This window comes from Artemia franciscana, unplaced genomic scaffold (assembly GCF_032884065.1).
Source record: "Artemia franciscana unplaced genomic scaffold, ASM3288406v1 PGA_scaffold_30, whole genome shotgun sequence".
NCBI classification, from domain to species: Eukaryota; Metazoa; Arthropoda; class Branchiopoda; order Anostraca; family Artemiidae; genus Artemia; species Artemia franciscana.
In genome coordinates, this window is record NW_027062662.1 from 922,941 (window position 1) to 946,250 (window position 23,310).

The window sequence follows — 23,310 nt, forward strand, 5'->3', positions numbered from 1 at the left end:
AAATTTGCCTAAAATCTAACTGCCTGAGAAAATTTGCCTTATTTTAGAATATAGGGGGAAACACCCCCTAAAAGTCATAGAATCTTAACGAAAATCACACCATCAGATTGAGCGTATCAGATAACCCTGTTGTAGAAGTTTCAAGCTCCTATCTATAAAAATGTAGAATTTTGTATTTTCTGCCAGAAGGCAGATCACGGATGCGTGTTCATTTGTTTGTTTGTTTTTGTTGTTTTGTTTTTTCCCCAGGGGTGATCGTATCGATCCAGTGGTCCTAAAATATTGCGAGAGGGCTCATTCTAACGGAAATGAAAAGTTCTAGTTCCCCTTTTAAGTAACCAAAAAATTGGAGGGCACCTAGGCCCCCTCCCACGCTGATTATTTTCCTAAAGTCACCAGATCAAAATTCTGTGATAGACATTTTGTTCAACATAGCCGAAAAACCTTATAACTATGTCTTTGGGGACGACTTACTTCCCCACAGTCCCCGTGGGAGGGGCTACAAGTTACAAACTTTGACCAGTGCTTACATATAGTGATGGTTATTGGGAAGTGTACAGACGGTTTCATGAGGTTTTTTTTTGGTTGGGGGGAGGGGTTGAGAAGAGGAGGATATGTTGGGAGAACTTTCCACGAAGGGAGCGCAGGATTTTCTAGCATTATTAAAAAAAAACAATGAAAAAATAAATATGAAAGGTTTTTTCAACTGAAAGTAAGGAGCAGCGTTAAAATTTAAAACAAACAAAAATTATTACTCATATGAGGGGTTCACCTCCTCCTTATACCTTGCTCTTTACGCTAAAGTATTTTTAGTAATTTCAACTATTTATTCTACGGCCTTTGTGATTCAGGGGTCATTTTTAAGGAATTGGGACAAAATTAAAGCTTTAGTGTAAAGAGCGAGGTACTGACGTGGGGGTGAACTCCTTCATATACATAATACAAACATGCAAATACAGAAGTTCGTTACGTAAGCTAATTTGTAAATTACGCATATATTTTACTAATAAAAACGTTCGAAAAAATTCGAAAAAAGTTCTAGTTGCCTTTTTAAGTAACCAAAAAATTGGAGGGCAACTAGGCCTCCTCCCTCGCTCCTTTTTTCTCAAAATCATTTGATCAAAACTATGAGAAAGCCTTTTAGCCAATAAAATAAATATGCAAATTTCGTTTATTATTCATCTGCGGAGAGCCAAAATCAAAATATGCATTAATTCAAAAACGTTCAGAAATTAAAAAAAAACAAGTTTTTTAACTGAAAGAAAGGAGCGACATTAGGACTTAAAACGAGCAGAAATAACGTCGTATATGAAAGGGGCTGCTCCCTCATTAACGCCCCGCTCTTTACCCTAAAGTTTTTTACTGTTTTGAAAAGTAGAGTTGAGAGAAAGAGTCAAACTCCTCCGTTTGACCCTTGATGTTTCCAGGGCATAACTTAAAATCCTTTCCCCAAGACTCTATGGGGTAGTTTCAACCCCAAGGGCCTTGTTATGTGATCTCTGGACTATTATCTAACAAATAACTATCTGAAAATTCAGTTTCCAATCGAATGAACCCCTTTCGAGGTTTATACAACTACCCTTTCAACAAAAACCCTATATACCACAAGGGAATAAGTTAAAACCTTTGCCATGAGGGCTCAGGAGGGGTTGTCATACCCAAGGACATTTTGCGGACCTTTCAGTTACACTGAATAAAATAATTATCTCAAAATTATGACTGAATGTATAGGGAAATGATAGGTGTGTGTGTGTGAGGTGGGGGGTTTGTTGCCCTCTAATTACTTCCAACTATTAAAAAAGGCGATAGCCCTTTCAATTTCTACTCGAATAATCCCTTTTCAAGATTTCTACGGTAACTCCTTCTATACAAAGTGCCCAAGTAAAAAAATAAATAAAAATTAATGCATTTTACCCACAACGCTCTTTATTTAGGCAGCACTACTGCGCAGCCTATTATTTTATTTTTTTTATCCTTTGCGTTAAACTAGCTTTGAAGTTACATTTCTGTAAGAGCTTTCATTGTGCTAGGCTGCTTAGAACTTCCAGTCTGATGACACTAGTCAGTTTTTGCCCTGTTCTTTTCCCCAGAATTACATTCGTTGAACCCCCTTTTCAAGGAAGCAACAGACGAAGTTTCAGGTAGATCATTTAAAGTGGAGAGGCATCTTCTTTCAAATGCTGAGTGCAAGGGACGAAGGGGTGGCAATCCGACCATACTGTGTTTCCGAGAGTTTGTCATATTATCTGGGCAAATGCCAGCACTATTTGAGATAGCTCTTTGGAGGGTGATGGATGTACTCTTAGAAAATGGCAATTTAAGCTATAGCATGGTATGCCAAATAGAGATATACAAAAAAAATTATAATTCATGAAAGGTCCTGACTGGAAGTAAAAACTTGAAAAATTAAGCACCCAAAAGATACACATTTTATGTGTCTTTGATACTCAATCATTCCAAGGGTATAGCCTATATTTTCTTTAGTTATGGCAGAACGTCATATGGCATATGGCAGAACGTCCTGGAATGCTTGACTACAAATAGCCATTTTCAGACATACACCTTACCTCTCACCATCAAAACCTGACCTGTTTGACACATTCGTAATAATAGTTTATGAACTAACCTTATTCAAAACAAGAACGGCCTCTTTTTCTTGATATTTGTATAAAAGCTTCAAAACTTTCGGGTCTATTTTCCATCTAGTTCTCTTGCAACTCACATCGTGTACATACAGAAGCAAATTAGAATCAATCAATGAATTTTCTGGGTCTACAAGCAAGGACTTTTCCAATTTATGCCTACAAGAGGACGAACAATTAGGTGTACAAGAAAGTACAAGAGTGCAAGGTGTACAAGGTGTACAAGAGTGTACATATAAAATGATGAAAAATTTTGGACAGTTACTATTTTTTCGGGCTTTTAAAGCCGAATAAATAAAAACAATCTTTTTCAGTCTTTTCAATATCCGTGCCTTTGACATTATTTCCCTCCCACCAAGTTCCATTAGGTTAGGCGTAGCTTAAAGTCGCATAGTTTTACTTCGTATGAAAATCTGTCGACACATCCCTCCTCAATTTCTTTGCATAAGTTAATGTGACATAGCCACATTTCTTCCTGAAGAGCCTTGACGCACAGCAACAAGCAAGATAATTTGTTTTAATAATTTATTTTTTGAGATAAATGGATATTGCAGATGCCCCTTTAGACAATCTCGATACACATAGCAGAATTCTTACTCTTTTCTTGAAATGATTTACCTGGACTTACCCACAACATTTTAAAGACAGTTTCCGCTGCTAGTAGGCAGCACAAGTCAAGCTATTAAAACTAGGGCAGGTCGACATACCCATATTAATCGCATAAATGACCGTTCTAAATTATTTAGATTTATTATTTAGATAAATTTTTTGGTTTAAAAAGCCCCAATGCAGTTCGTATATAAGAAAGTGGACACTTGGCTCTGCTTGGAGAGGTAAATTTTATTTAAAGTTTACTCAGACATGTCGTCTAACATTTAAAGCCTCTTCTTTATTATTAAAACTCAATTATAAACAAGATATGCTAATAATCCCTCTTTAAGAAGTATCAGTGGTAGCCCATTAGAACAAGTTGCTGTAATTAAATGATTATAGAGAAAATGCTGTTTCTTGATTGCTATTAATTTACTTGGTTTACACGGACAAGTTTACTCGGACATGTCGTCTAGCATTTAAAGCCTCTTCTTTATTATTAAAATTCAATTATAAACAAAACATGCTTTATTATACATAAACAATCTCTTTTTAAGAAGTATCAGTGGTAGCCCATAAGAACAAGTTGCTGTAATTAAACGATTATAGACAAAATGCTGTTTCTTGATTGCTATTAATTTAAAAAAACTTTTTCCCCAAAACAAGTTTTTCAACAAAAAAGTAAAGAACTCCATTAAGGCAAGAATAAGCAGAAATACAGTCAAATAATCCTACAAGCGCAAAACTACCACAGATCACTATCAATAAAGAAATGAAACTCAAAACGAACAGAAATTACAATAAATATGCGAGTCAGACTCAAAACGAGCAAAAATTAACATGAGTAGGGCTGATAAATTACATGCCTTCTCAAGACCGGAACATAGTTTTGTGCTTTACTGAAATTACATAAAAAAAACAAGTTTTTTTAACTGAAAGTAAGGAGCGACATTAAAACTTAAAACGAACAGAAATTACTCCGTATATGAAATGGGTTGTCCCCTCCGCAATCCCTCGCTCTTTACGCTAAAGCTTTTAATTGTTTTAAAAAGCAGAATTGTGGCAAAGAGTCAAACTTTAGCGTAAAGAGCGAGGGATTGCGGAGGGAACAATCTATTTCATATACGGAGTAATTTCTGTTCGTTTTAAGTTTTAATGTCGCTCCTTACTTTCAGTTAAAAAAACTAGTTTTTTTTATGTAATTTCTGAACGTTTTTGAATTAATTCATGTTTGATTTTGACTCTCCACACGTAAACTATTCAAATGAAATTTGCATATTAATTCCTTTTTTGGCTAAATGGCTTTCTCTTAGTTTTGATCATACGATTTTGAGAAATATGGGATGGGGAAGGAGGCCTAGTTGCCATGCAATTTTTCCGTTACATAAAAAGGCAATTATTAATTTTAATTTTAACGAATTTTTTTATTACCAAAAAATATACGTAACTTTAGAATTAACTTACGTAACAAACTTTTATATTCTTTAATTATTATTATGTATATGAGGGGGTTTGTACCCTCGTTAATACCTCGTTCTTTACACTAAATCGTAAGTTTTGTCCCAATTCTTTAAGAATGACCCCTGAATCAGAAAGGCCGTAGAATAAATAGTTGAAATTACTAAAAATACTTTAGCATAAAGAGCGAGGTATTTATCTCCTCCTAAATACCTCGCTCTTTATGCTAAAGTATTTTTAGAACCCCTCATATGCGTAATAATCTCTGTTCGTTTTAAGTTTCAATGCTGCTTCTTCCTTTCATTTGAAAAAACGTTTTCATGTTTATTTTTCATTGTTTTCTTATAGTAATGCTAGAGAATCCTGCGCTCTTTTCATTGAATTTTTCTTCCCCCATGACAGATTCCTCCAAAAAAAGATCCTCCAACATAGCCCCCTCTCCTCAGCCCCACCCCCAAACAAAATAAAATCCCCCTGAAAACGTCTGTACACTTCCCAATAACCATTACTATATGTAAACACTGGTCAAAGTTTGTAACTTGCAGCCCCTCCCCCAGGGATTGTTGGGGAGTAAGTCATCCCCAAAGACATAGTTATTAAGGTTTTCAACTATGCTGAACAAAATGGCTACCTCAAAATTTTGATCCGTTGACTTTGGGAAAAAAATGAGCGTGGGAGGGGGCCTAGATGCCCTCCAATTTTTTTGGTCACTTAAAAAGGGCACTAGAACTTTTCATTTCCGTTAAAATGAGCCCTCTTGCGACATTCTAGGACCACTTGGTCGATACGATGACCCCTGGGGAAAAGAAAAAAAACAAACAAAAAAACAAATAAACACGCACCCGTGATTTGTCTTCTGGCAAAAAATACAAAATTCCACATTTTTGTATATAGGAGCTTGAAACTTCTACAGTAGGGTTCTCTGATACGCTGAATCTGATGGTGTCATTTTCGCTAAGATCTTACGACTTTTAGGGGGTGTTTCCCCCTATTTTCCTAAATAGGGCAAATTTTCTCAGGCTCGTAACTTTTGATGGGTAAGACTAAACTTGATGAAACTTATATATTTAAAATCAGCATTAAAATGCGATTCTTTTGATGTAGCTATTGATATCAAAATTCAATTTTTTAGAGTTTTGGTTACTATTGAGCCGGGTCGCTCCTTACTACAGTTCGTTACCACGAACTGTTTGAAAAAAACAAAACAAAAAAAAAAAAAAACAAAAAAAAAAACAAAACAAATGACCGTGGATCGTCAGTTTAATTGACGTATACTGATATCTACTCTTTATTTTTTATAATTTCTTATTTATGAAAGTAAGAAAAGTGAAAACATTTAAAATATATTTTGTTTTCAGTAAAGCCCAAATTATGTTCTGGTCTTGAACTCTGTGAACTTTAAATTTTGAAGTGAATAGGCTCCTTTAAAAGTTTCAAAACTTTCATCTTAATACCCTTAGGGTTATTAGAAACTGTAACTTAATAGTATTAAAAGTGTACATATAGTGCCTTCTGGCTAGTTCAAGGTCCCCCACAATTTACCCTTAAATACCTAAATTAATAATATACGTTGCACTTCAGATATTGCTTTACTAACTTTTTGAAAGTCCACATGCTCATAGTTTGTTTTGACGTAGTTCAACACCTAAATATTCCTTTAAAGCTTCACCTTAATACCCTTAGCTTGCGCTGTAACAATAGCTGTAGCAGATTTAGTAGCGGTATGCGCGTAACACCTTTGGTTTCTCCAACATGCCCTTCAACACACGCTGAAAGTTTTAACTTAATACATACCATTAATCGTTCCTAAATCATTTCTAATGCGTCTGCTTGACAACCTGTGTGGGCATAGTGTGTCTCCAATTAGTTCTATACAGATTCTATGCATCCCAGATTTTTCACCTTAATATCCTTAATTGTGACAGCAGTAGTAGTAGCAGTAAAATTGTAGCAGCCTAAGATTTATTGGCAGCAGTAGTAGTAGAAGTAGTAATAACAGTAACAGTTGCAGTAGTACGAGTAGAAGCAGTAGCATTAGGATGCAAATATTTTCTTTTGGTTAGTTCAACATCCCTCACAACAAGCCCTGTTAGTTCCAACTTCACACCCCAAACTGTTCCTAAGATATTGCTGTTACGTCCTTTTGACAACCTGCACACAGAAGGCGTGTTCTGATTAAGTTCATCTCCCCCTCAAAATTTCTTGAAAATTTCACCTTCAGACCCTTAGGCATAGTCGCAATAGTAGTCACAGTAGTAGTATTGGTATTACTAGTGATAGTATTGAACAGCAGTAGTACTACTAGCATTGGTAGCATTAACATATTCCCTTTCAGTCAGTTGAACATCCCTCTCATCAGGTCCTGGAAGTTTCAACTTAATACAATTAGCCATTGCCATGACATTACTGATATGACCTTTTGATAACCTGTATGTTCATATACTTCTTGAAGTTTTCATCTCAATGCTCTTAGCCCTACAAGTATTTGCAATAGAAGTAGTAGTAGGAGTAGTAAATGTAGCAGTAGCAGTAGTACTAGCAGTAGTGTGCACATATTGCCTTTTGGTGAGATGATCTTCCCCTTTCAGTATTCTCTGAAAATTCCAACTTAATACCCAAATCAGTCCTTGCGATAGGCTATTTTGACAATTTACATAGCATCTTTTGATTTAGTTCAAATTTCCCCCTAATACTGTAAATGGAGTGATGTGGTTATAGTAGTTGTAGTAGTATTGGTAATATGCAAATATTGCCTTTTTGATGATCTCCATTATTATTCCCTGAATTTTCCAAATTACTAAGTTATTCCTGTGTTGCACCCGTTTTACAATCCGTATACACATAACGTATTTTGATTTAATGCAACACTCCCTCAACATTCTCTGAAAGTCTCACCTGAATACCCTTCGTCTTCTTGAAAAGTAAAGTTCAAACATGCATACCTTTCTCGATAGCATATACTATGTGTCAACAATGAACGAATTGCCTAACTTAAAGCCCTTGTCCTGAGGATTATGAGGAGGTTTTACATCCCCAAAGACATACTTACTGGATCTTTCAGAAAACTTCCAACTTCCTATCAAATGAACTCCACCGATCCATAGTTTATCCGACTAGCCGTTCCATAAAAACCTCATATGCCCCGGGCATAACTTACAATCCTTGCCAATGGACTCTGGGGGATTGTGTTCACCCTAAAGACATTGTTATATGATTTTTGGACTAGTGATAGCAAAATGGTTATCTCACAATTTCAATTGAATGCGTTTTGGGAAATGAGGATGTCAGGGAGGGGGAGGAGGCTAGTTGCTGTCCATCATATTTGGCTCTTAAAAAGGAACTAGAGCTATAAACTTCAAATCAAATGAGCCTTTTCTAAAGCTCGTGCGACCACTCCTTCCATAAAACTCTTATATGCCCCTCATACATAACTTACAAGCCTTACCCCAGACTCTGGGGGATTCTGTTTACCTCAAAGGCCTTACCATATGATCTTTAGACACTTTTGAACAAATGGCTATCTTGAAATTTTTATCAGATGCATTTGTGGAAAACACAACGTAGGGGGGGGGGGAGGAGGCGTGTGCCCCTGATCACTTTAACTCTTAAAACGGGAACTAGAATATCTGATCTCCAATCCAAAGAGCCCAGTCCAGAGTTTATACGACCACCCTTTCCATAAATACATTGCATGCCCTCGGGGTACAACTTACAACGCTTGAGCACTTGGGGTGGGGGGATGCATCCTCAAAGGAATAGTTTTCATATCTTTCAACAACGCTGAACGAAATAGCTTTTATAAAATTTTGATTATAAGTGTCATGGGAATTGATGGGGGGAGGGGGCTTGTTGCCCTCAAATCACTTTTGACTATTAAAAAAGGCCAATCGAAGATCCTTTGTTGAAGTTTCTACGACAACAAATGGCCATCTCAAAATTTCTATCAGATACATTTAAGAAAAATACAAGGTGGGGGTGGGGTATCCGCCCTCAGACCACTTGGAATTTCAAAAATGATCCTAGAACTTCTGATTACTAATCCAATGAGCCCCCTCCGAAGTTTATAAGACCACCCTTTCTGTAAAAACTTAATATGCCCAAAGGGCTTGACTTACAACCCTTGTCCTGAGGGCTGTGTGGGGTACAATCCTCAAAGACACAATTTCCGGACCATTTAACTACGTTGAACAAAATAGCTATCTCAAAAATTTTTATTGAATGTGTTTGGATAATGGTGGGCTCCTCAATTTCTTGGCATAAGTTAACGTGACATAGCCACATTTCTTCCTGAAGAGCCTTGACGCACAGCAACAAGCAAGATAATTTGTTTTAATAATTTATTTTTTGAGATAAATGGATATTGCAGATGCCCCTTTAGACAATCTCGATACACATAGCAGAATTCTTACTCTTTTCTTGAAATGATTTACCTGGACTTACCCACAACATTTTAAAGACAGTTTCCGCTGCTAGTAGGCAGCACAAGTCAAGCTATTAAAACTAGGGCAGGTCGACATACCCATATTAATCGCATAAATGACCGTTCTAAATCATTTAGATTTATTATTTAGATAAATTTTTTGGTTTAAAAAGCCCAAATGCAGTTCGTATATAAGATAGTGGACACTTGGCTCTGCTTGGAGAGGTAAATTTTATTTAAAGTTTACTCAGACATGTCGTCTAACATTTAAAGCCTCTTCTTTATTATTAAAACTCAATTATAAACAAGATATGCTAATAATCCCTCTTTAAGAAGTATCAGTGGTAGCCCATTAGAACAAGTTGCTGTAATTAAATGATTATAGAGAAAATGCTGTTTCTTGATTGCTATTAATTTACTTGGTTTACACGGACAAGTTTACTCGGACATGTCGTCTAGCATTTAAAGCCTCTTCTTTATTATTAAAATTCAATTATAAACAAAACATGCTTTATTATACATAAACAATCTCTTTTTAAGAAGTATCAGTGGTAGCCCATAAGAACAAGTTGCTGTAATTAAACGATTATAGACAAAATGCTGTTTCTTGATTGCTATTAATTTAAAAAAACTTTTTCCCCAAAACAAGTTTTTCAACAAAAAAGTAAAGAACTCCATTAAGGCAAGAATAAGCAGAAATACAGTCAAATAATCCTACAAGCGCAAAACTACCACAGATCACTATCAATAAAGAAATGAAACTCAAAACGAACAGAAATTACAATAAATATGCGAGTCAGACTCAAAACGAGCAAAAATTAACATGAGTAGGGCTGATAAATTACATGCCTTCTCAAGACCGGAACATAGTTTTGTGCTTTACTGAAATTACATAAAAAAAACAAGTTTTTTTAACTGAAAGTAAGGAGCGACATTAAAACTTAAAACGAACAGAAATTACTCCGTATATGAAATGGGTTGTCCCCTCCGCAATCCCTCGCTCTTTACGCTAAAGCTTTTAATTGTTTTAAAAAGCAGAATTGTGGCAAAGAGTCAAACTTTAGCGTAAAGAGCGAGGGATTGCGGAGGGAACAATCTATTTCATATACGGAGTAATTTCTGTTCGTTTTAAGTTTTAATGTCGCTCCTTACTTTCAGTTAAAAAAACTAGTTTTTTTTATGTAATTTCTGAACGTTTTTGAATTAATTCATGTTTGATTTTGACTCTCCACACGTAAACTATTCAAATGAAATTTGCATATTAATTCCTTTTTTGGCTAAATGGCTTTCTCTTAGTTTTGATCATACGATTTTGAGAAATATGGGATGGGGAAGGAGGCCTAGTTGCCATGCAATTTTTCCGTTACATAAAAAGGCAATTATTAATTTTAATTTTAACGAATTTTTTTATTACCAAAAAATATACGTAACTTTAGAATTAACTTACGTAACAAACTTTTATATTCTTTAATTATTATTATGTATATGAGGGGGTTTGTACCCTCGTTAATACCTCGTTCTTTACACTAAATCGTAAGTTTTGTCCCAATTCTTTAAGAATGACCCCTGAATCAGAAAGGCCGTAGAATAAATAGTTGAAATTACTAAAAATACTTTAGCATAAAGAGCGAGGTATTTATCTCCTCCTAAATACCTCGCTCTTTATGCTAAAGTATTTTTAGAACCCCTCATATGCGTAATAATCTCTGTTCGTTTTAAGTTTCAATGCTGCTTCTTCCTTTCATTTGAAAAAACGTTTTCATGTTTATTTTTCATTGTTTTCTTATAGTAATGCTAGAGAATCCTGCGCTCTTTTCATTGAATTTTTCTTCCCCCATGACAGATTCCTCCAAAAAAAGATCCTCCAGCATAGCCCCCGCTCCTCAGCCCCACCCCCAAACAAAATAAAATCCCCCTGAAAACGTCTGTACACTTCCCAATAACCATTACTATATGTAAACACTGGTCAAAGTTTGTAACTTGCAGCCCCTCCCCCAGGGATTGTTGGGGAGTAAGTCATCCCCAAAGACATAGTTATTAAGGTTTTCAACTATGCTGAACAAAATGGCTACCTCAAAATTTTGATCCGTTGACTTTGGGAAAAAAATGAGCGTGGGAGGGGGCCTAGATGCCCTCCAATTTTTTTGGTCACTAAAAAAGGGCACTAGAACTTTTCATTTCCGTAAAAATGAGCCCTCTTGCGACATTCTAGGACCACTTGGTCGATACGATGACCCCTGGGAAAAAAAAAAAAAAAAAAAAAAAAACAAAACAAACAAATAAACACGCACCCGTGATTTGTCTTCTGGCAAAAAATACAAAATTCCACATTTTTGTATATAGGAGCTTGAATCTTCTACAGTAGGGTTCTCTGATACGCTGAATCTGATGGTGTCATTTTCGCTAAGATCTTACGACTTTTAGGGGGTGTTTCCCCCTATTTTCCTAAATAGGGCAAATTTTCTCAGGCTCGTAACTTTTGATGGGTAAGACTAAACTTGATGAAACTTATATATTTAAAATCAGCATTAAAATGCGATTCTTTTGATGTAGCTATTGATATCAAAATTCAATTTTTTAGAGTTTTGGTTACTATTGAGCCGGGTCGCTCCTTACTACAGTTCGTTACCACGAACTGTTTGAAAAAAACAAAACAAAAAAAAAAAAAACAAAAAAAAACAAAACAAATGACCGTGGATCGTCAGTTTAATTGACGTATACTGATATCTACTCTTTATTTTTTATAATTTCTTATTTATGAAAGTAAGAAAAGTGAAAACATTTAAAATATATTTTGTTTTCAGTAAAGCCCAAATTATGTTCTGGTCTTGAACTCTGTGAACTTTAAATTTTGAAGTGAATAGGCTCCTTTAAAAGTTTCAAAACTTTCATCTTAATACCCTTAGGGTTATTAGAAACTGTAACTTAATAGTATTAAAAGTGTACATATAGTGCCTTCTGGCTAGTTCAAGGTCCCCCACAATTTACCCTTAAATACCTAAATTAATAATATACGTTGCACTTCAGATATTGCTTTACTAACTTTTTGAAAGTCCACATGCTCATAGTTTGTTTTGACGTAGTTCAACACCTAAATATTCCTTTAAAGCTTCACCTTAATACCCTTAGCTTGCGCTGTAACAATAGCTGTAGCAGATTTAGTAGCGGTATGCGCGTAACACCTTTGGTTTCTCCAACATGCCCTTCAACACACGCTGAAAGTTTTAACTTAATACATACCATTAATCGTTCCTAAATCATTTCTAATGCGTCTGCTTGACAACCTGTGTGGGCATAGTGTGTCTCCAATTAATTCTATACAGATTCTATGCATCCCAGATTTTTCACCTTAATATCCTTAATTGTGACAGTAGTAGTAGTAGCAGTAAAATTGTAGCAGCCTAAGCTTTATTGGCAGCAGTAGTAGTAGAAGTAGTAATAACAGTAGCAGTTGCAGTAGTACGAGTAGAAGCAGTAGCATTAGGATGCAAATATTTTCTTTTGGTTAGTTCAACATCCCTCACAACAAGCCCTGTTAGTTCCAACTTCACACCCCAAACTGTTCCTAAGATATTGCTGTTACGTCCTTTTGACAACCTGCACACAGAAGGCGTGTTCTGATTAAGTTCATCTCCCCCTCAAAATTTCTTGAAAATTTCACCTTCAGACCCTTAGGCATAGTCGCAATAGTAGTCACAGTAGTAGTATTGGTATTACAAGTGATAGTATTGAACAGCAGTAGTACTACTAGCATTGGTAGCATTAACATATGCCCTTTCAGTCAGTTGAACATCCCTCTCATCAAGTCCTGGAAGTTTCAACTTAATACAATTAGCCATTGCCATGACATTACTGATATGACCTTTTGATAACCTGTATGTTCATATACTTCTTGAAGTTTTCATCTCAATGCTCTTAGCCCTACAAGTATTTGCAATAGAAGTAGTAGTAGGAGTAGTAAATGTAGCAGTAGCAGTAGTACTAGCAGTAGTGTGCACATATTGCCTTTTGGTGAGATGATCTTCCCCTTTCAGTATTCTCTGAAAATTCCAACTTAATACCCAAATCAATCCTTGAGATAGGCTATTTTGACAATTTACATAGCATCTTTTGATTTAGTTCAAATTTCCCCCTAATACTGTAAATGGAGTGATGTGGTTATAGTAGTTGTAGTAGTATTGGTAACATGCAAATATTGCCTTTTTGATGATCTCCATTATTATTCCCTGAATTTTCCAAATTACTAAATTATTCCTGTGTTGCACCCGTTTTACAATCCGTATACACATAACGTATTTTGATTTAATGCAACACTCCCTCAACATTCTCTGAAAGTCTCACCTGAATACCCTTCGTCTTCTTGAAAAGTAAAGTTCAAACATGCACACCTTTCTCGATAGCATATACTATGTGTAAACAATGAACGAATTGCCTTACTTAAAGCCCTTGTCCTGAGGATTGTGAGGAGGTTTTACATCCCCAAAGACATACTTACTGGATCTTTCAGAAAACTTCCAACTTCCTATCAAATGAACTCCACCGATCCATAGTTTATCCGACTAGCCGTTCCATAAAAACCTCATATGCCCCGGGCATAACTTACAATCCTTGCCAATGGCCTCTGGGGGATTGTGTTCACCCTAAAGACATTGTTATATGATTTTTGGACTAGTGATAGCAAAATGGTTATCTCACAATTTCAATTGAATGCGTTCTGGGAAAAGAGGATGTCAGGGAGGGGGAGGAGGCTAGTTGCTGTCCATCATATTTGGCTCTTAAAAAGGAACTAGAGCTATAAACTTCAAATCAAATGAGCCTTTTCTAAAGCTCGTGCGACCACTCCTTCCATATAACTCTTATATGCCCCTCATACATAACTTACAAGCCTTACCCCAGACTCTGGGGGATTCTGTTCATCTCAAAGGCCTTACCATATGATCTTTAGACACTTTTGAACAAATGGCTATCTTGAAATTTTTATCAGATGCATTTGTGGAAAACACAACGTAGGGGGGGGGGGAGGAGGCGTGTGCCCCTGATCACTTTAACTCTTAAAACGGGAACTAGAATATCTGATCTCCAATCCAAAGAGCCCAGTCCGGAGTTTATACGACCACCCTTTCCATAAATACATTGCATGCCCTCGGGGTACAACTTACAACGCTTGAGCACTTGGGGTGGGGGGATGCATCCTCAAAGGAATAGTTTTCATATCTTTCAACAATACTGAACGAAATAGCTTTTTATAAAATTTTGATTATAAGTGTCATGGGAATTGATGGGGGGAGGGGACTTGTTGCCCTCAAATCACTTTTGACTATTAAAAAAGGCCAATCGAAGATCCTTTGTTGAAGTTTCTACGACAACAAATGGCCATCTCAAAATTTCTATCAGATACATTTAAGAAAAATACAAGGTGGGGGTGGGGTATCCGCCCTCAGACCACTTGGAATTTCAAAAATGATCCTAGAACTTCTGATTACTAATCCAATGAGCCCCCTCCGAAGTTTATAAGACCACCCTTTCTGTAAAAACTTAATATGCCCAAAGGGCTTGACTTACAACCCTTGTCCTGAGGGCTGTGTGGGGTACAATCCTCAAAGACACAATTTCCGGACCATTTAACTACGTTGAACAAAATAGCTATCTCAAAAATTTTTATTGAATGTGTTTGGATAATGGTGGGCGTGAGAGGGTAGTTAGTTGCCTTCTAATCAATTTCGATCACGGTATTAAAAGAGGCACTAGCTCCTTCAATTTCCAATCAAATTAGCCTTTTTAGAAGTTTCTACGACAACAAATGGTCATCTCAAAATTTCTATCAGTTGCAATTCCGGAAAATACGAGGTCTGTGTGTGCGTGTGTGGGTGGGGATATGCGTCCTCCGATTACTTTGAATCTTAAAAAGGGTACTAGAACTTCTGACTACCAATCTAATGAGAACCCTCTGAGGTTTATAAGACCACCCTTTCTATAAAAACGTTATATGCCCCACAGGCCATAATTTAAAATCCTTGCCCTGAGGGCTGTGGGGGGTTGTCATCCTCAAAGACGAAATTTCCGGGACTTTTAACTACACTAAACAAAATGGATATCTCAAAATTTTGATTGGATGCACTAAAAGGGGCACTAGCTCCTTCAATTTCCAATCGAATGAGCCTTTTTAGAGGTTTCTACGACAACAAATGACCGTCTCAAAATTTCTATCAGATGCAATTGGGGAAAACACAAAGCGTGTGTGTGTGTGTGGGAGGGGGGTATCCACCCTCCGATCACTCTGAATCTTAAAGAGGACACTAAAGCTGTTAATTACAAATCAAATGAGCCCCATCCGAAGTTTATACGATCACCCTTCTATATAAACTTCATCCTCAAAGACGTAATTTCCGGACCTGTCGACTGTGTTGAACGAACTGGCTTTCTCAAAATTTTGACTGGATTTGTTTGAGGAAATGGTAGGCATGGGGGGAGGTAGTTGCCCTCTAAATACTTTCGACTATTAAAAAGGGCACTACCCTTTCAATTTTCTATTTTATAATAGAAACAAAACTTCTAAAATTTATACGATGAGCACTTTCTATATAAACCTTATATGCCCCAGGGCATAACTTACAACCCTTAATCAGAGGGCTGTGGGGGGGGGGGGGTTGTCTTCTTCAAATACATAATTTCTGGATCTTTCAACTACGTTGAACAAAATGGCTATCTCGAAGTTTTGATTTGATGTCTTTGGGAGAACGGTGGGAGGGGAGTTAGTTGCCTTCCAGTCACTTTCGACTATTAAAAAGGACACTAGCCGTTTCAATTTCCAGTTGAATGAGCCCTTTTCAAAGTTTCTACAAAGGTCCTTCAATACGAAGTGCCCTGGCCTAAGACCAAAAAAAAGGAAAAAAAACGGAAAAAAAGAGAAATAAATAATACATTTTGCCTACATCGCTCTTTACTTAGGCAGCGCTATTGCGCTGCCCATGATTTCTGCTGTTTCTGAATTTATAGAGTCAATAGAAGGATATTTTTTTCTTTTGTTCATCTATCCCTCCTGGTCTATAAATTTGATCTGTTTTAGGATTCATCATACAGGTAACAGTAGAGGACTGTCAGAGAGGGTAATTTTGGCCCTCTACTGCAACACCACAAAAAACTGCCCTATTTTTTTTCCATCAAGGTTTTTTATCATTCAGAAGTAGACTATGCCTAAACAAATAAAAACAGTCTAATTATCATTTGAAACTACTTCAAGCCCATATTTCAAATAATAAACAGAATGTAAAATACCATCTTACAACATTCACAAATGAGCTAACAAAAAAAGTGAAATTTTATTTTTATCTAGTTATATTTTTTTAATCAATTATTTTGGGGTACATATTAGAAGACAAAAAGCATAATACAATGCCACGGTAATGAAATAGCGCTTAGATGTCAGCCGATATCTATTTATTCATTTGCTGATTATTTTCTAGGAGAGCTGAAACGTTTTCAGAATACTGTATCCCCCCCCCCCTATTTTCTATATGTTTTCCACGACTGGGAAATTAGTATTTCACTTTCCATGATCCGAAGAGACGTGGAAACCCTGATATAGTGTCTATGAGTTACATATACAGTCCCTTCAACTTTCCCTGGGCGCTTCAACTTTATACTAAGTCGTAGTAGTAGTTGTAACAGTAATAGTTGAACTCAGTTGGAAACTCACATTATAAGACAAAATCCTGCACTGACGGTAATAACTTTAGAATAAAACTAAAGCAGTTGTATATAATGAAATGAAAAGTTTTATTCAAAAGTTATTACAGTCAGTGCAGGATTTTGTTTTATAATGTGAGTTTGTTTCTTATTTATTTTATTGTTTATATTGTTTTGTGGTGTTTTATTTGTCGTGGCATTTTATTCATGATGTTTTAAAAAAAAAGTCTTAAATTGTCGGTTTTGTAATTTTCTTTTTTTTCCGCTGAGAAAGGCTCCAAGACGTGGGGCCGAAATATTCGGAGTATTTTTATTTTTTTAGTTACAGTGTAGTTTATATATTTTATTTTTGTTCACCGCTTTATAGAAATTAAACCAGTTTTTTCTTCAATCAATTTTTCTCACACATATAATCAAACGAACTGCGAAAGACTCAAACCAATTTGGGTTTCAACCTCGTAATGGGTGCCAACATGCGCATAAATTATAAAGTCATGAATTGCATTTGTCTAAAGCTTTCGACAGGATTTGCCATGCACACATGTGGCACTCTTTTCGTTCCTTCGATTGAAATCACGTACAGGGTTCTACGGTAATATACCAGTTAAATCTAGAGTACGACAGGGTGGAGTGCTATTCCCTTATCCATTTAATATTTGCATTCAAAAGGTGTTATCAGGAATCAGGTCTTCGCATTCTTATAGTTTATCTAATGTGTCTTATTTTGCGTAAACGGACGACCTGATAGTTTCAAGCCGGACCAAGTTCGTAATTCGTAATGTTGCCAGTTTACAGTGGTTAAAGATTAGTATCTTTTTTAAAATCCTTTTTTCTGCAATTCCATGTCCTGAGAGATGTTAAAGAAAAGTTGAAGAAACGATATGCGAAAATGGTACCTGACCGTGGAAAATACTCACACCGAGGCTTAGCTAAAATATATTCCTCATATCCTGATCATTCTGTTTTGTTTTTAAGTGGAATGCATTCAATGTTGAATAAGAAAGATTTGCGCCAGATTTGTATTGCTTATTTCAGATAATGCAAATTTTTGCTTTACCTTCCCATTTCATATCGTAATACACGCATCTATTGAGAAGCATGGTACTACCGCCATTATTCAATCGTTTGAGTTGCTTAGTGTTGATTAAACAAGACATACCTTTTTGTCCCTAGACCCCAAGCGTAAATATCATCCGAGTGTTTTGTTGAAGGTAAAGGTATAAGGGTAAATGATGTTTCATTCTTTTCAATGTAATTTTCTCTGCTTGTTTTTTCTAAATTTGACAAAACATTGGGGCTATAAGTTCATTATTATAATGATTATAATAATGTAACATTATTATAATATAACAATAACAAATATTATAATAATAGAACATTATTATAATAATGTTCATCATTATTATAAGTTCATTATTCCTACAGTGGCTGCACTTAACCATTTACTTTCAATATGTGATGAGTTTAAGTCAGCCACTGTGTGTTCAACACGACTAAGACCCAATGTATGGCGTTTATTCCTCGGGGAACTCCTTTGAAACATACCCCTATGGCTTGGCTTTCTGGAGTGTCATTATCTTTTGTTGGATCCTACAAATATCTTGGATTCACGATGGCTCCAACTCTGAGTGATGAGCCTCATGTTAAGGCACTTTCACGTTCGCTGTGCTGCAGGGCTAACTTACTCATTCGTAAGTTTGGGAGTTGCGACCCTTCTGTAAGATGCTTTCTTTTCAGAGCTTACTGCACTCCGTTGTACGGTCTAGATTTTGTACTATCTCTGTCTGTTAGGTGTGATAATTCACTTCGGGTTCTTTATAACAATTCTTTACGGTGGCTTCTTAATCTTACTTTGAGTTGTAGTGCATCTGGAATGTTTGTTGGTGGTGGCCTCCCATCTTTTCCTGAGCTGCGTAGAAAATCTTCTCTTTCTATCCAGACAAGGACACTTGCTTCGGATAATCCCCTCATTTTGGTGCTTTCTGAACCGCTTTTTCGCCTCTCTCTGCTACTTTGGCCGACTTGTTCAAGTGTGATTTACACACAACAATTTTGACATGTTAAATGTACCACTGTTATTTGAATGAACTTCTTTTGTTTGCTGATTGTTTTTGTGTGTTACTGTTTCAACTGTTTTTGGTCCATATAAGTGACCCTGGTTGGTCTGAAGTTTAATAAATATTAGCATTATATTATAATATTATTAATTTCATTAGGAAGAACACTTTCAATAATCTACTACTGGTTCAACATGATTATCCATAAGAAAAGAACAAACATGCATGCATCACCATCCTTCACTGAACAAAATAATTAATCTCGCATTTTATAGAAGCTGGTTTTCAGTTCCATATATATGTTGAATTTCATGGCATAATTATAATCAAGATCAAACCTTTTTTTGGTAAGTTTATCCCTATTTCTAATTTTATCCAAATTTTACCTTTGCTGATTGCTTTCAGTGAGCGATTTTACAACTAATTAATCTTGCATTTTAATTTTTCAGGTTTGTTTCTGATTAAAATCAGAACAAATCATAGAATTTGTCGCAGCATATACTGTAATTAATTAACATATGTAATTACATATATATACATATACATATATACATACATATATATACATATAAAATGTGTAAATACATATATATGTAATTACATATGTATTACATATGTAATTAAAACTTTGTTTTTCAGAGTTTTGTTTCATATTGAAAAGGGTTTCTCTTTATGTACAATTTGTTACTAATAAGTCTCTGATGCAAAGCTCCCTTAAAATTTGGTAGAGGCTACCACTTCCTTTTTCAACCATTGTCTTTGACATTGACGTTATTTGGGTGATAATGTTTTCAAAATGATGATGATTTCGAAATCTAGAAAAAGTCACACGTTCCAATATTTTTTAGGACAGGGGGGAGGGGTAAAATAAGAAAAATGAAATATAAGGCATAATTTCCAAGTTTTAAATGTGAGACCTTCAGAGAAAACTCTGTTATAGGGATATCCTCCACAGAAGGCCAACCGCAATGGGCAGGATGAGAAAATAACAGGACATTATGAAAAAATGTACACGGGTACAAAAATATTCCCATATAAATCTTAGTAAAAGGAGGCTCTGACAGTATTTGCTACCCCCCCCCTCCAAAGAAAATATCCTGGCAGTGATTAAGATGATGTCAATTCCTCCCCTTTTGTGCTGGTGGGTACATAATTGTAATCTTTCATGCTACCAAAAAAAATATTTCTGCAAAGAGGACAAATGCCACCTTACAGCACCCATACTACAGTTTTTGTCAAAAACCTATTCCTTGGAATGAAAGGAGACTAATTAAGATTCGAATAAACTTCAATCTTAACTTCAAGTGAACCCTTTCCCAATGTTTTTCTACCACTTGTTTGATAGAATCAACACTGGCTGGAAAAAAGACCAAAACAAAAAATCGCATGTCTGTGGTCGTACTTCGAAAATATACAAAATTTCGCATTCTTATTGACAGAGACTTCAATATAAGGAATTTATAGATAGGGACACACATAGGCAATAGGGTTATTTCATATCCTAATTTTCGTGATGCAATAAAGATCACTCCCATTTTGAGGAGTTCTTTCTTTTTTGAAAGTCAGTCAAATTTTCTTGGAGTCATTACTTTAGGCTGTTAGCTTCAAACCTAAGAACTTTTAGGCATTTACAATCATTATAAAATTCTAATTCTTTTGATTTATATACGTTCATAAAAACATTTTATTAGACATTAAGCTACTGTTAGCAGGAGGAGCTTCTCACTCAAAGTTCATTACAACAAACTATTTAATCAGAAATTGTGATACTTTTGTCTTCTATAGTAGACAAAAAATAAAAAGATACAGTTGTAATCCTTATATACGTTCATAAAAAAAAAACATTTTATTAGACATTGAGCTACTGTTAGTAGAATCAGAAATGAACCCAAGATAAGGAGTCAGATGCTCTACCATCGAAGCTAGCTATGCTTGTTCACTGATTTTACGCCTTTGGTATATTAATAAACACAAGTAACAGGTTTCCAATAAATGGTTTTCTCTACAACTAGAGATACTTGCAAAACTGCCCCCTTCTGGGGGCCCTTAACAAAAAGTGTACATCATTTAGCATCAGTAGTAGTAGTAGTAGATAATAGTAGTATCTAATAAATAGTAGTATCTATAGTAGTATAAACAAAAATTGCAGATACTTGCTAAACTGCCCCCTTTTGGGGCCCTTAACAAAAGGTGAAGCACATTTCATGTATTATTGTTTGTTTTGTTGGTTTTTTTTCTGGTCATTTCATATATAATATTAGGTTTAAACCACAATGCACAATTTTTGTCAAGAATCACAAAAATCGCACAAGAATCACGTCAAGCATAATAAAAAAGAAAATTGCGAAGATCCTGGTTTTGGCATATTTACATCATATACAGCAGTTTTGCCATTAATTTTAGTTTTAGGAACATCAGCTCCTATCACTTTATTTTAACTTATTTAAATAAACAAATTGTAATATAATATTTATTTTCAAATTTATAAACATCTCAAATATCCACTAAAAAATCAGTAATACCTTTAAAGTTGGATTCATTTTCATAAGGTTTGTATTTTGAAACTCGATCAAAAATGTCAATCATAGCGGGAAGAAGATACATGACTATTGACCAAAAAAATCATTTATTATCGTTATTTTTTATATCAATATATGCTTTTTTATTTTTTACAAAAAAGGAAAATACTTTATAAGTCCCTACAAAATAGCAGTAACACACAGCCACACACACACATAAAAAAAAAACCCACCGCTGCATCTCCTTTTTGCCAATCAGTCCAGGTGTATCTAGAAACACAATTTGGGTGTCATCTTCTACGAGTATTGCTCTGCAATTTTTTCGTGTTGTATGAACCTTCTTAGACACTGTACAAATCTAAAAGATTCACATTTGTTTACAAGCTATAATTAAACAGTCCATGGTAATGAAATGTAAATAAGGAGCAATAAAGCTGAATAGTAACAAAAAAAAGTTGATTTCTATATCAAAAGAATCAGCTTATTAGTCTGATTCCAAATATATTAGATTACTTAAGCGTAGTATTACCCATCAAAAGCTACAAGCCAGACAAAAAATGCCAGATTTTCAAAAACGATGGAAACACCCCCTCAAAGTCCTAAAATCTTAATAAAAATCACACCATTCGATTCAGCATATCAGAGAACCACATTATATACATAAACAGTTTTTTTATGAACTTTAAAAAGCTTATATCATAGGCAGCATAATAGCACTGCCTAAGTAAAGAACAATGTTGGCACAATGTATTATTTATTCATTATTTTTTGGTCTTAGACAAGAGCACTTCATATTGGGGGAGCTGTTATAGAAACTTCAAAAAGGGCTCAACCAATTGTAAATTGAAATGGTTAGTGCTCTTTTAATAGTTGAAAGTGATTGAAGGGCAACTAACCCTCTTCCCACGCCAACCCTTTCCTCAAATACATCCAATAAAAATTTTTGGATAGCAATTTCGTTCAGCGTAGTTGAAAGGTCCAGATATTATGTCTTTGAGGACAACAGACCCCCCCCCCCCCAAGCCCTCGTGACGAAGGTTGTAAGTTATACCCCGGGGCATATAAGGTCTTTATAGAAAGTGTCGTCACAGATACTTCAAAAAGGGCTCATTCAATTGGAAATTGAGAGGGCTCGTGTTCCCTTTGATAGTCAAAAGTAATAAGAGGGTGAATGCCCCCCCCCCATACTCATTGTTTCTACAAACACTTTCGATCGAAAATTTTAATATATCCATTTTGTTCAATGAATTTAGAAAGACTGGAAATTATGTCTTTGAAGATGACGACCCCCCACAGCCCTCAGGACAAGGATTGTCAGTTATGCCCTTGGGCCATATGAGGTTTTTATAGAAAGCGTTGTTGTAAAAACTTCAAAAAGGGATCATTCGATTGGAAATTAAAGGACTAGTGCCTTTTATATTAGTCAATAGTGATCAGAGGGCAAATGCCCCCCACACCCATCATTTCCTGAAATACTTCCAATCCCAATCTTGAGATAGCCATTTTGTTCAACGTAGTTGAAAGTTTCGAAAATGAAGTCTTTGAGAATGACAAATCCCCCAGCCCTCAGGGCAAGGGCTGTAAGTCACGCCCTGGGTATATATGAGGTTTTTATAGAAAGTGTGGTCATATAAACTTCAGTGGGGGCTCACTGGATTGGTAATCAGAAGCTCTAGTGCCCTTTTTGAGTGTCAAAGTAATCAGAGGACACCCACCCACCCACACACACATATATGTTGTATTGTTCTGGAATACATCTAATAGAAATTTTGAGATACCCATTTTATTCAAAAGTCTAAATATCATATAACAAGGCTTTTGGGGTTGAAGCAAACTCCCAGAGCCCAGTGGCAAGGGTTGTAAGTTATTCCCTGGAGACATTAAAGGTTTTTATGTAAGGGATGGTTGTATAAGCTATAGGGGAGGCTTATTTAGTT

The 23,310-nt window shown here is 35.6% G+C and overlaps 1 protein-coding gene across 1 annotated transcript in view; it reads right to left on the reverse strand.

Moving 5' to 3' along the window:
• LOC136041600 (GTPase Era, mitochondrial-like) overlaps window positions 1-23,310 on the reverse strand; it is a 52,801-nt gene that overhangs the window by 25,678 nt on the left and 3,813 nt on the right. The window contains exons 2-3 of the mRNA XM_065726303.1: window positions 21,607-21,731; window positions 2,627-2,801 (exon numbers count right to left, since the gene is read on the reverse strand). Of these exons, the coding sequence (XP_065582375.1) occupies window positions 2,627-2,801; window positions 21,607-21,731 (300 nt within the window). The remainder of the gene's footprint in view (window positions 1-2,626; window positions 2,802-21,606; window positions 21,732-23,310) is intronic.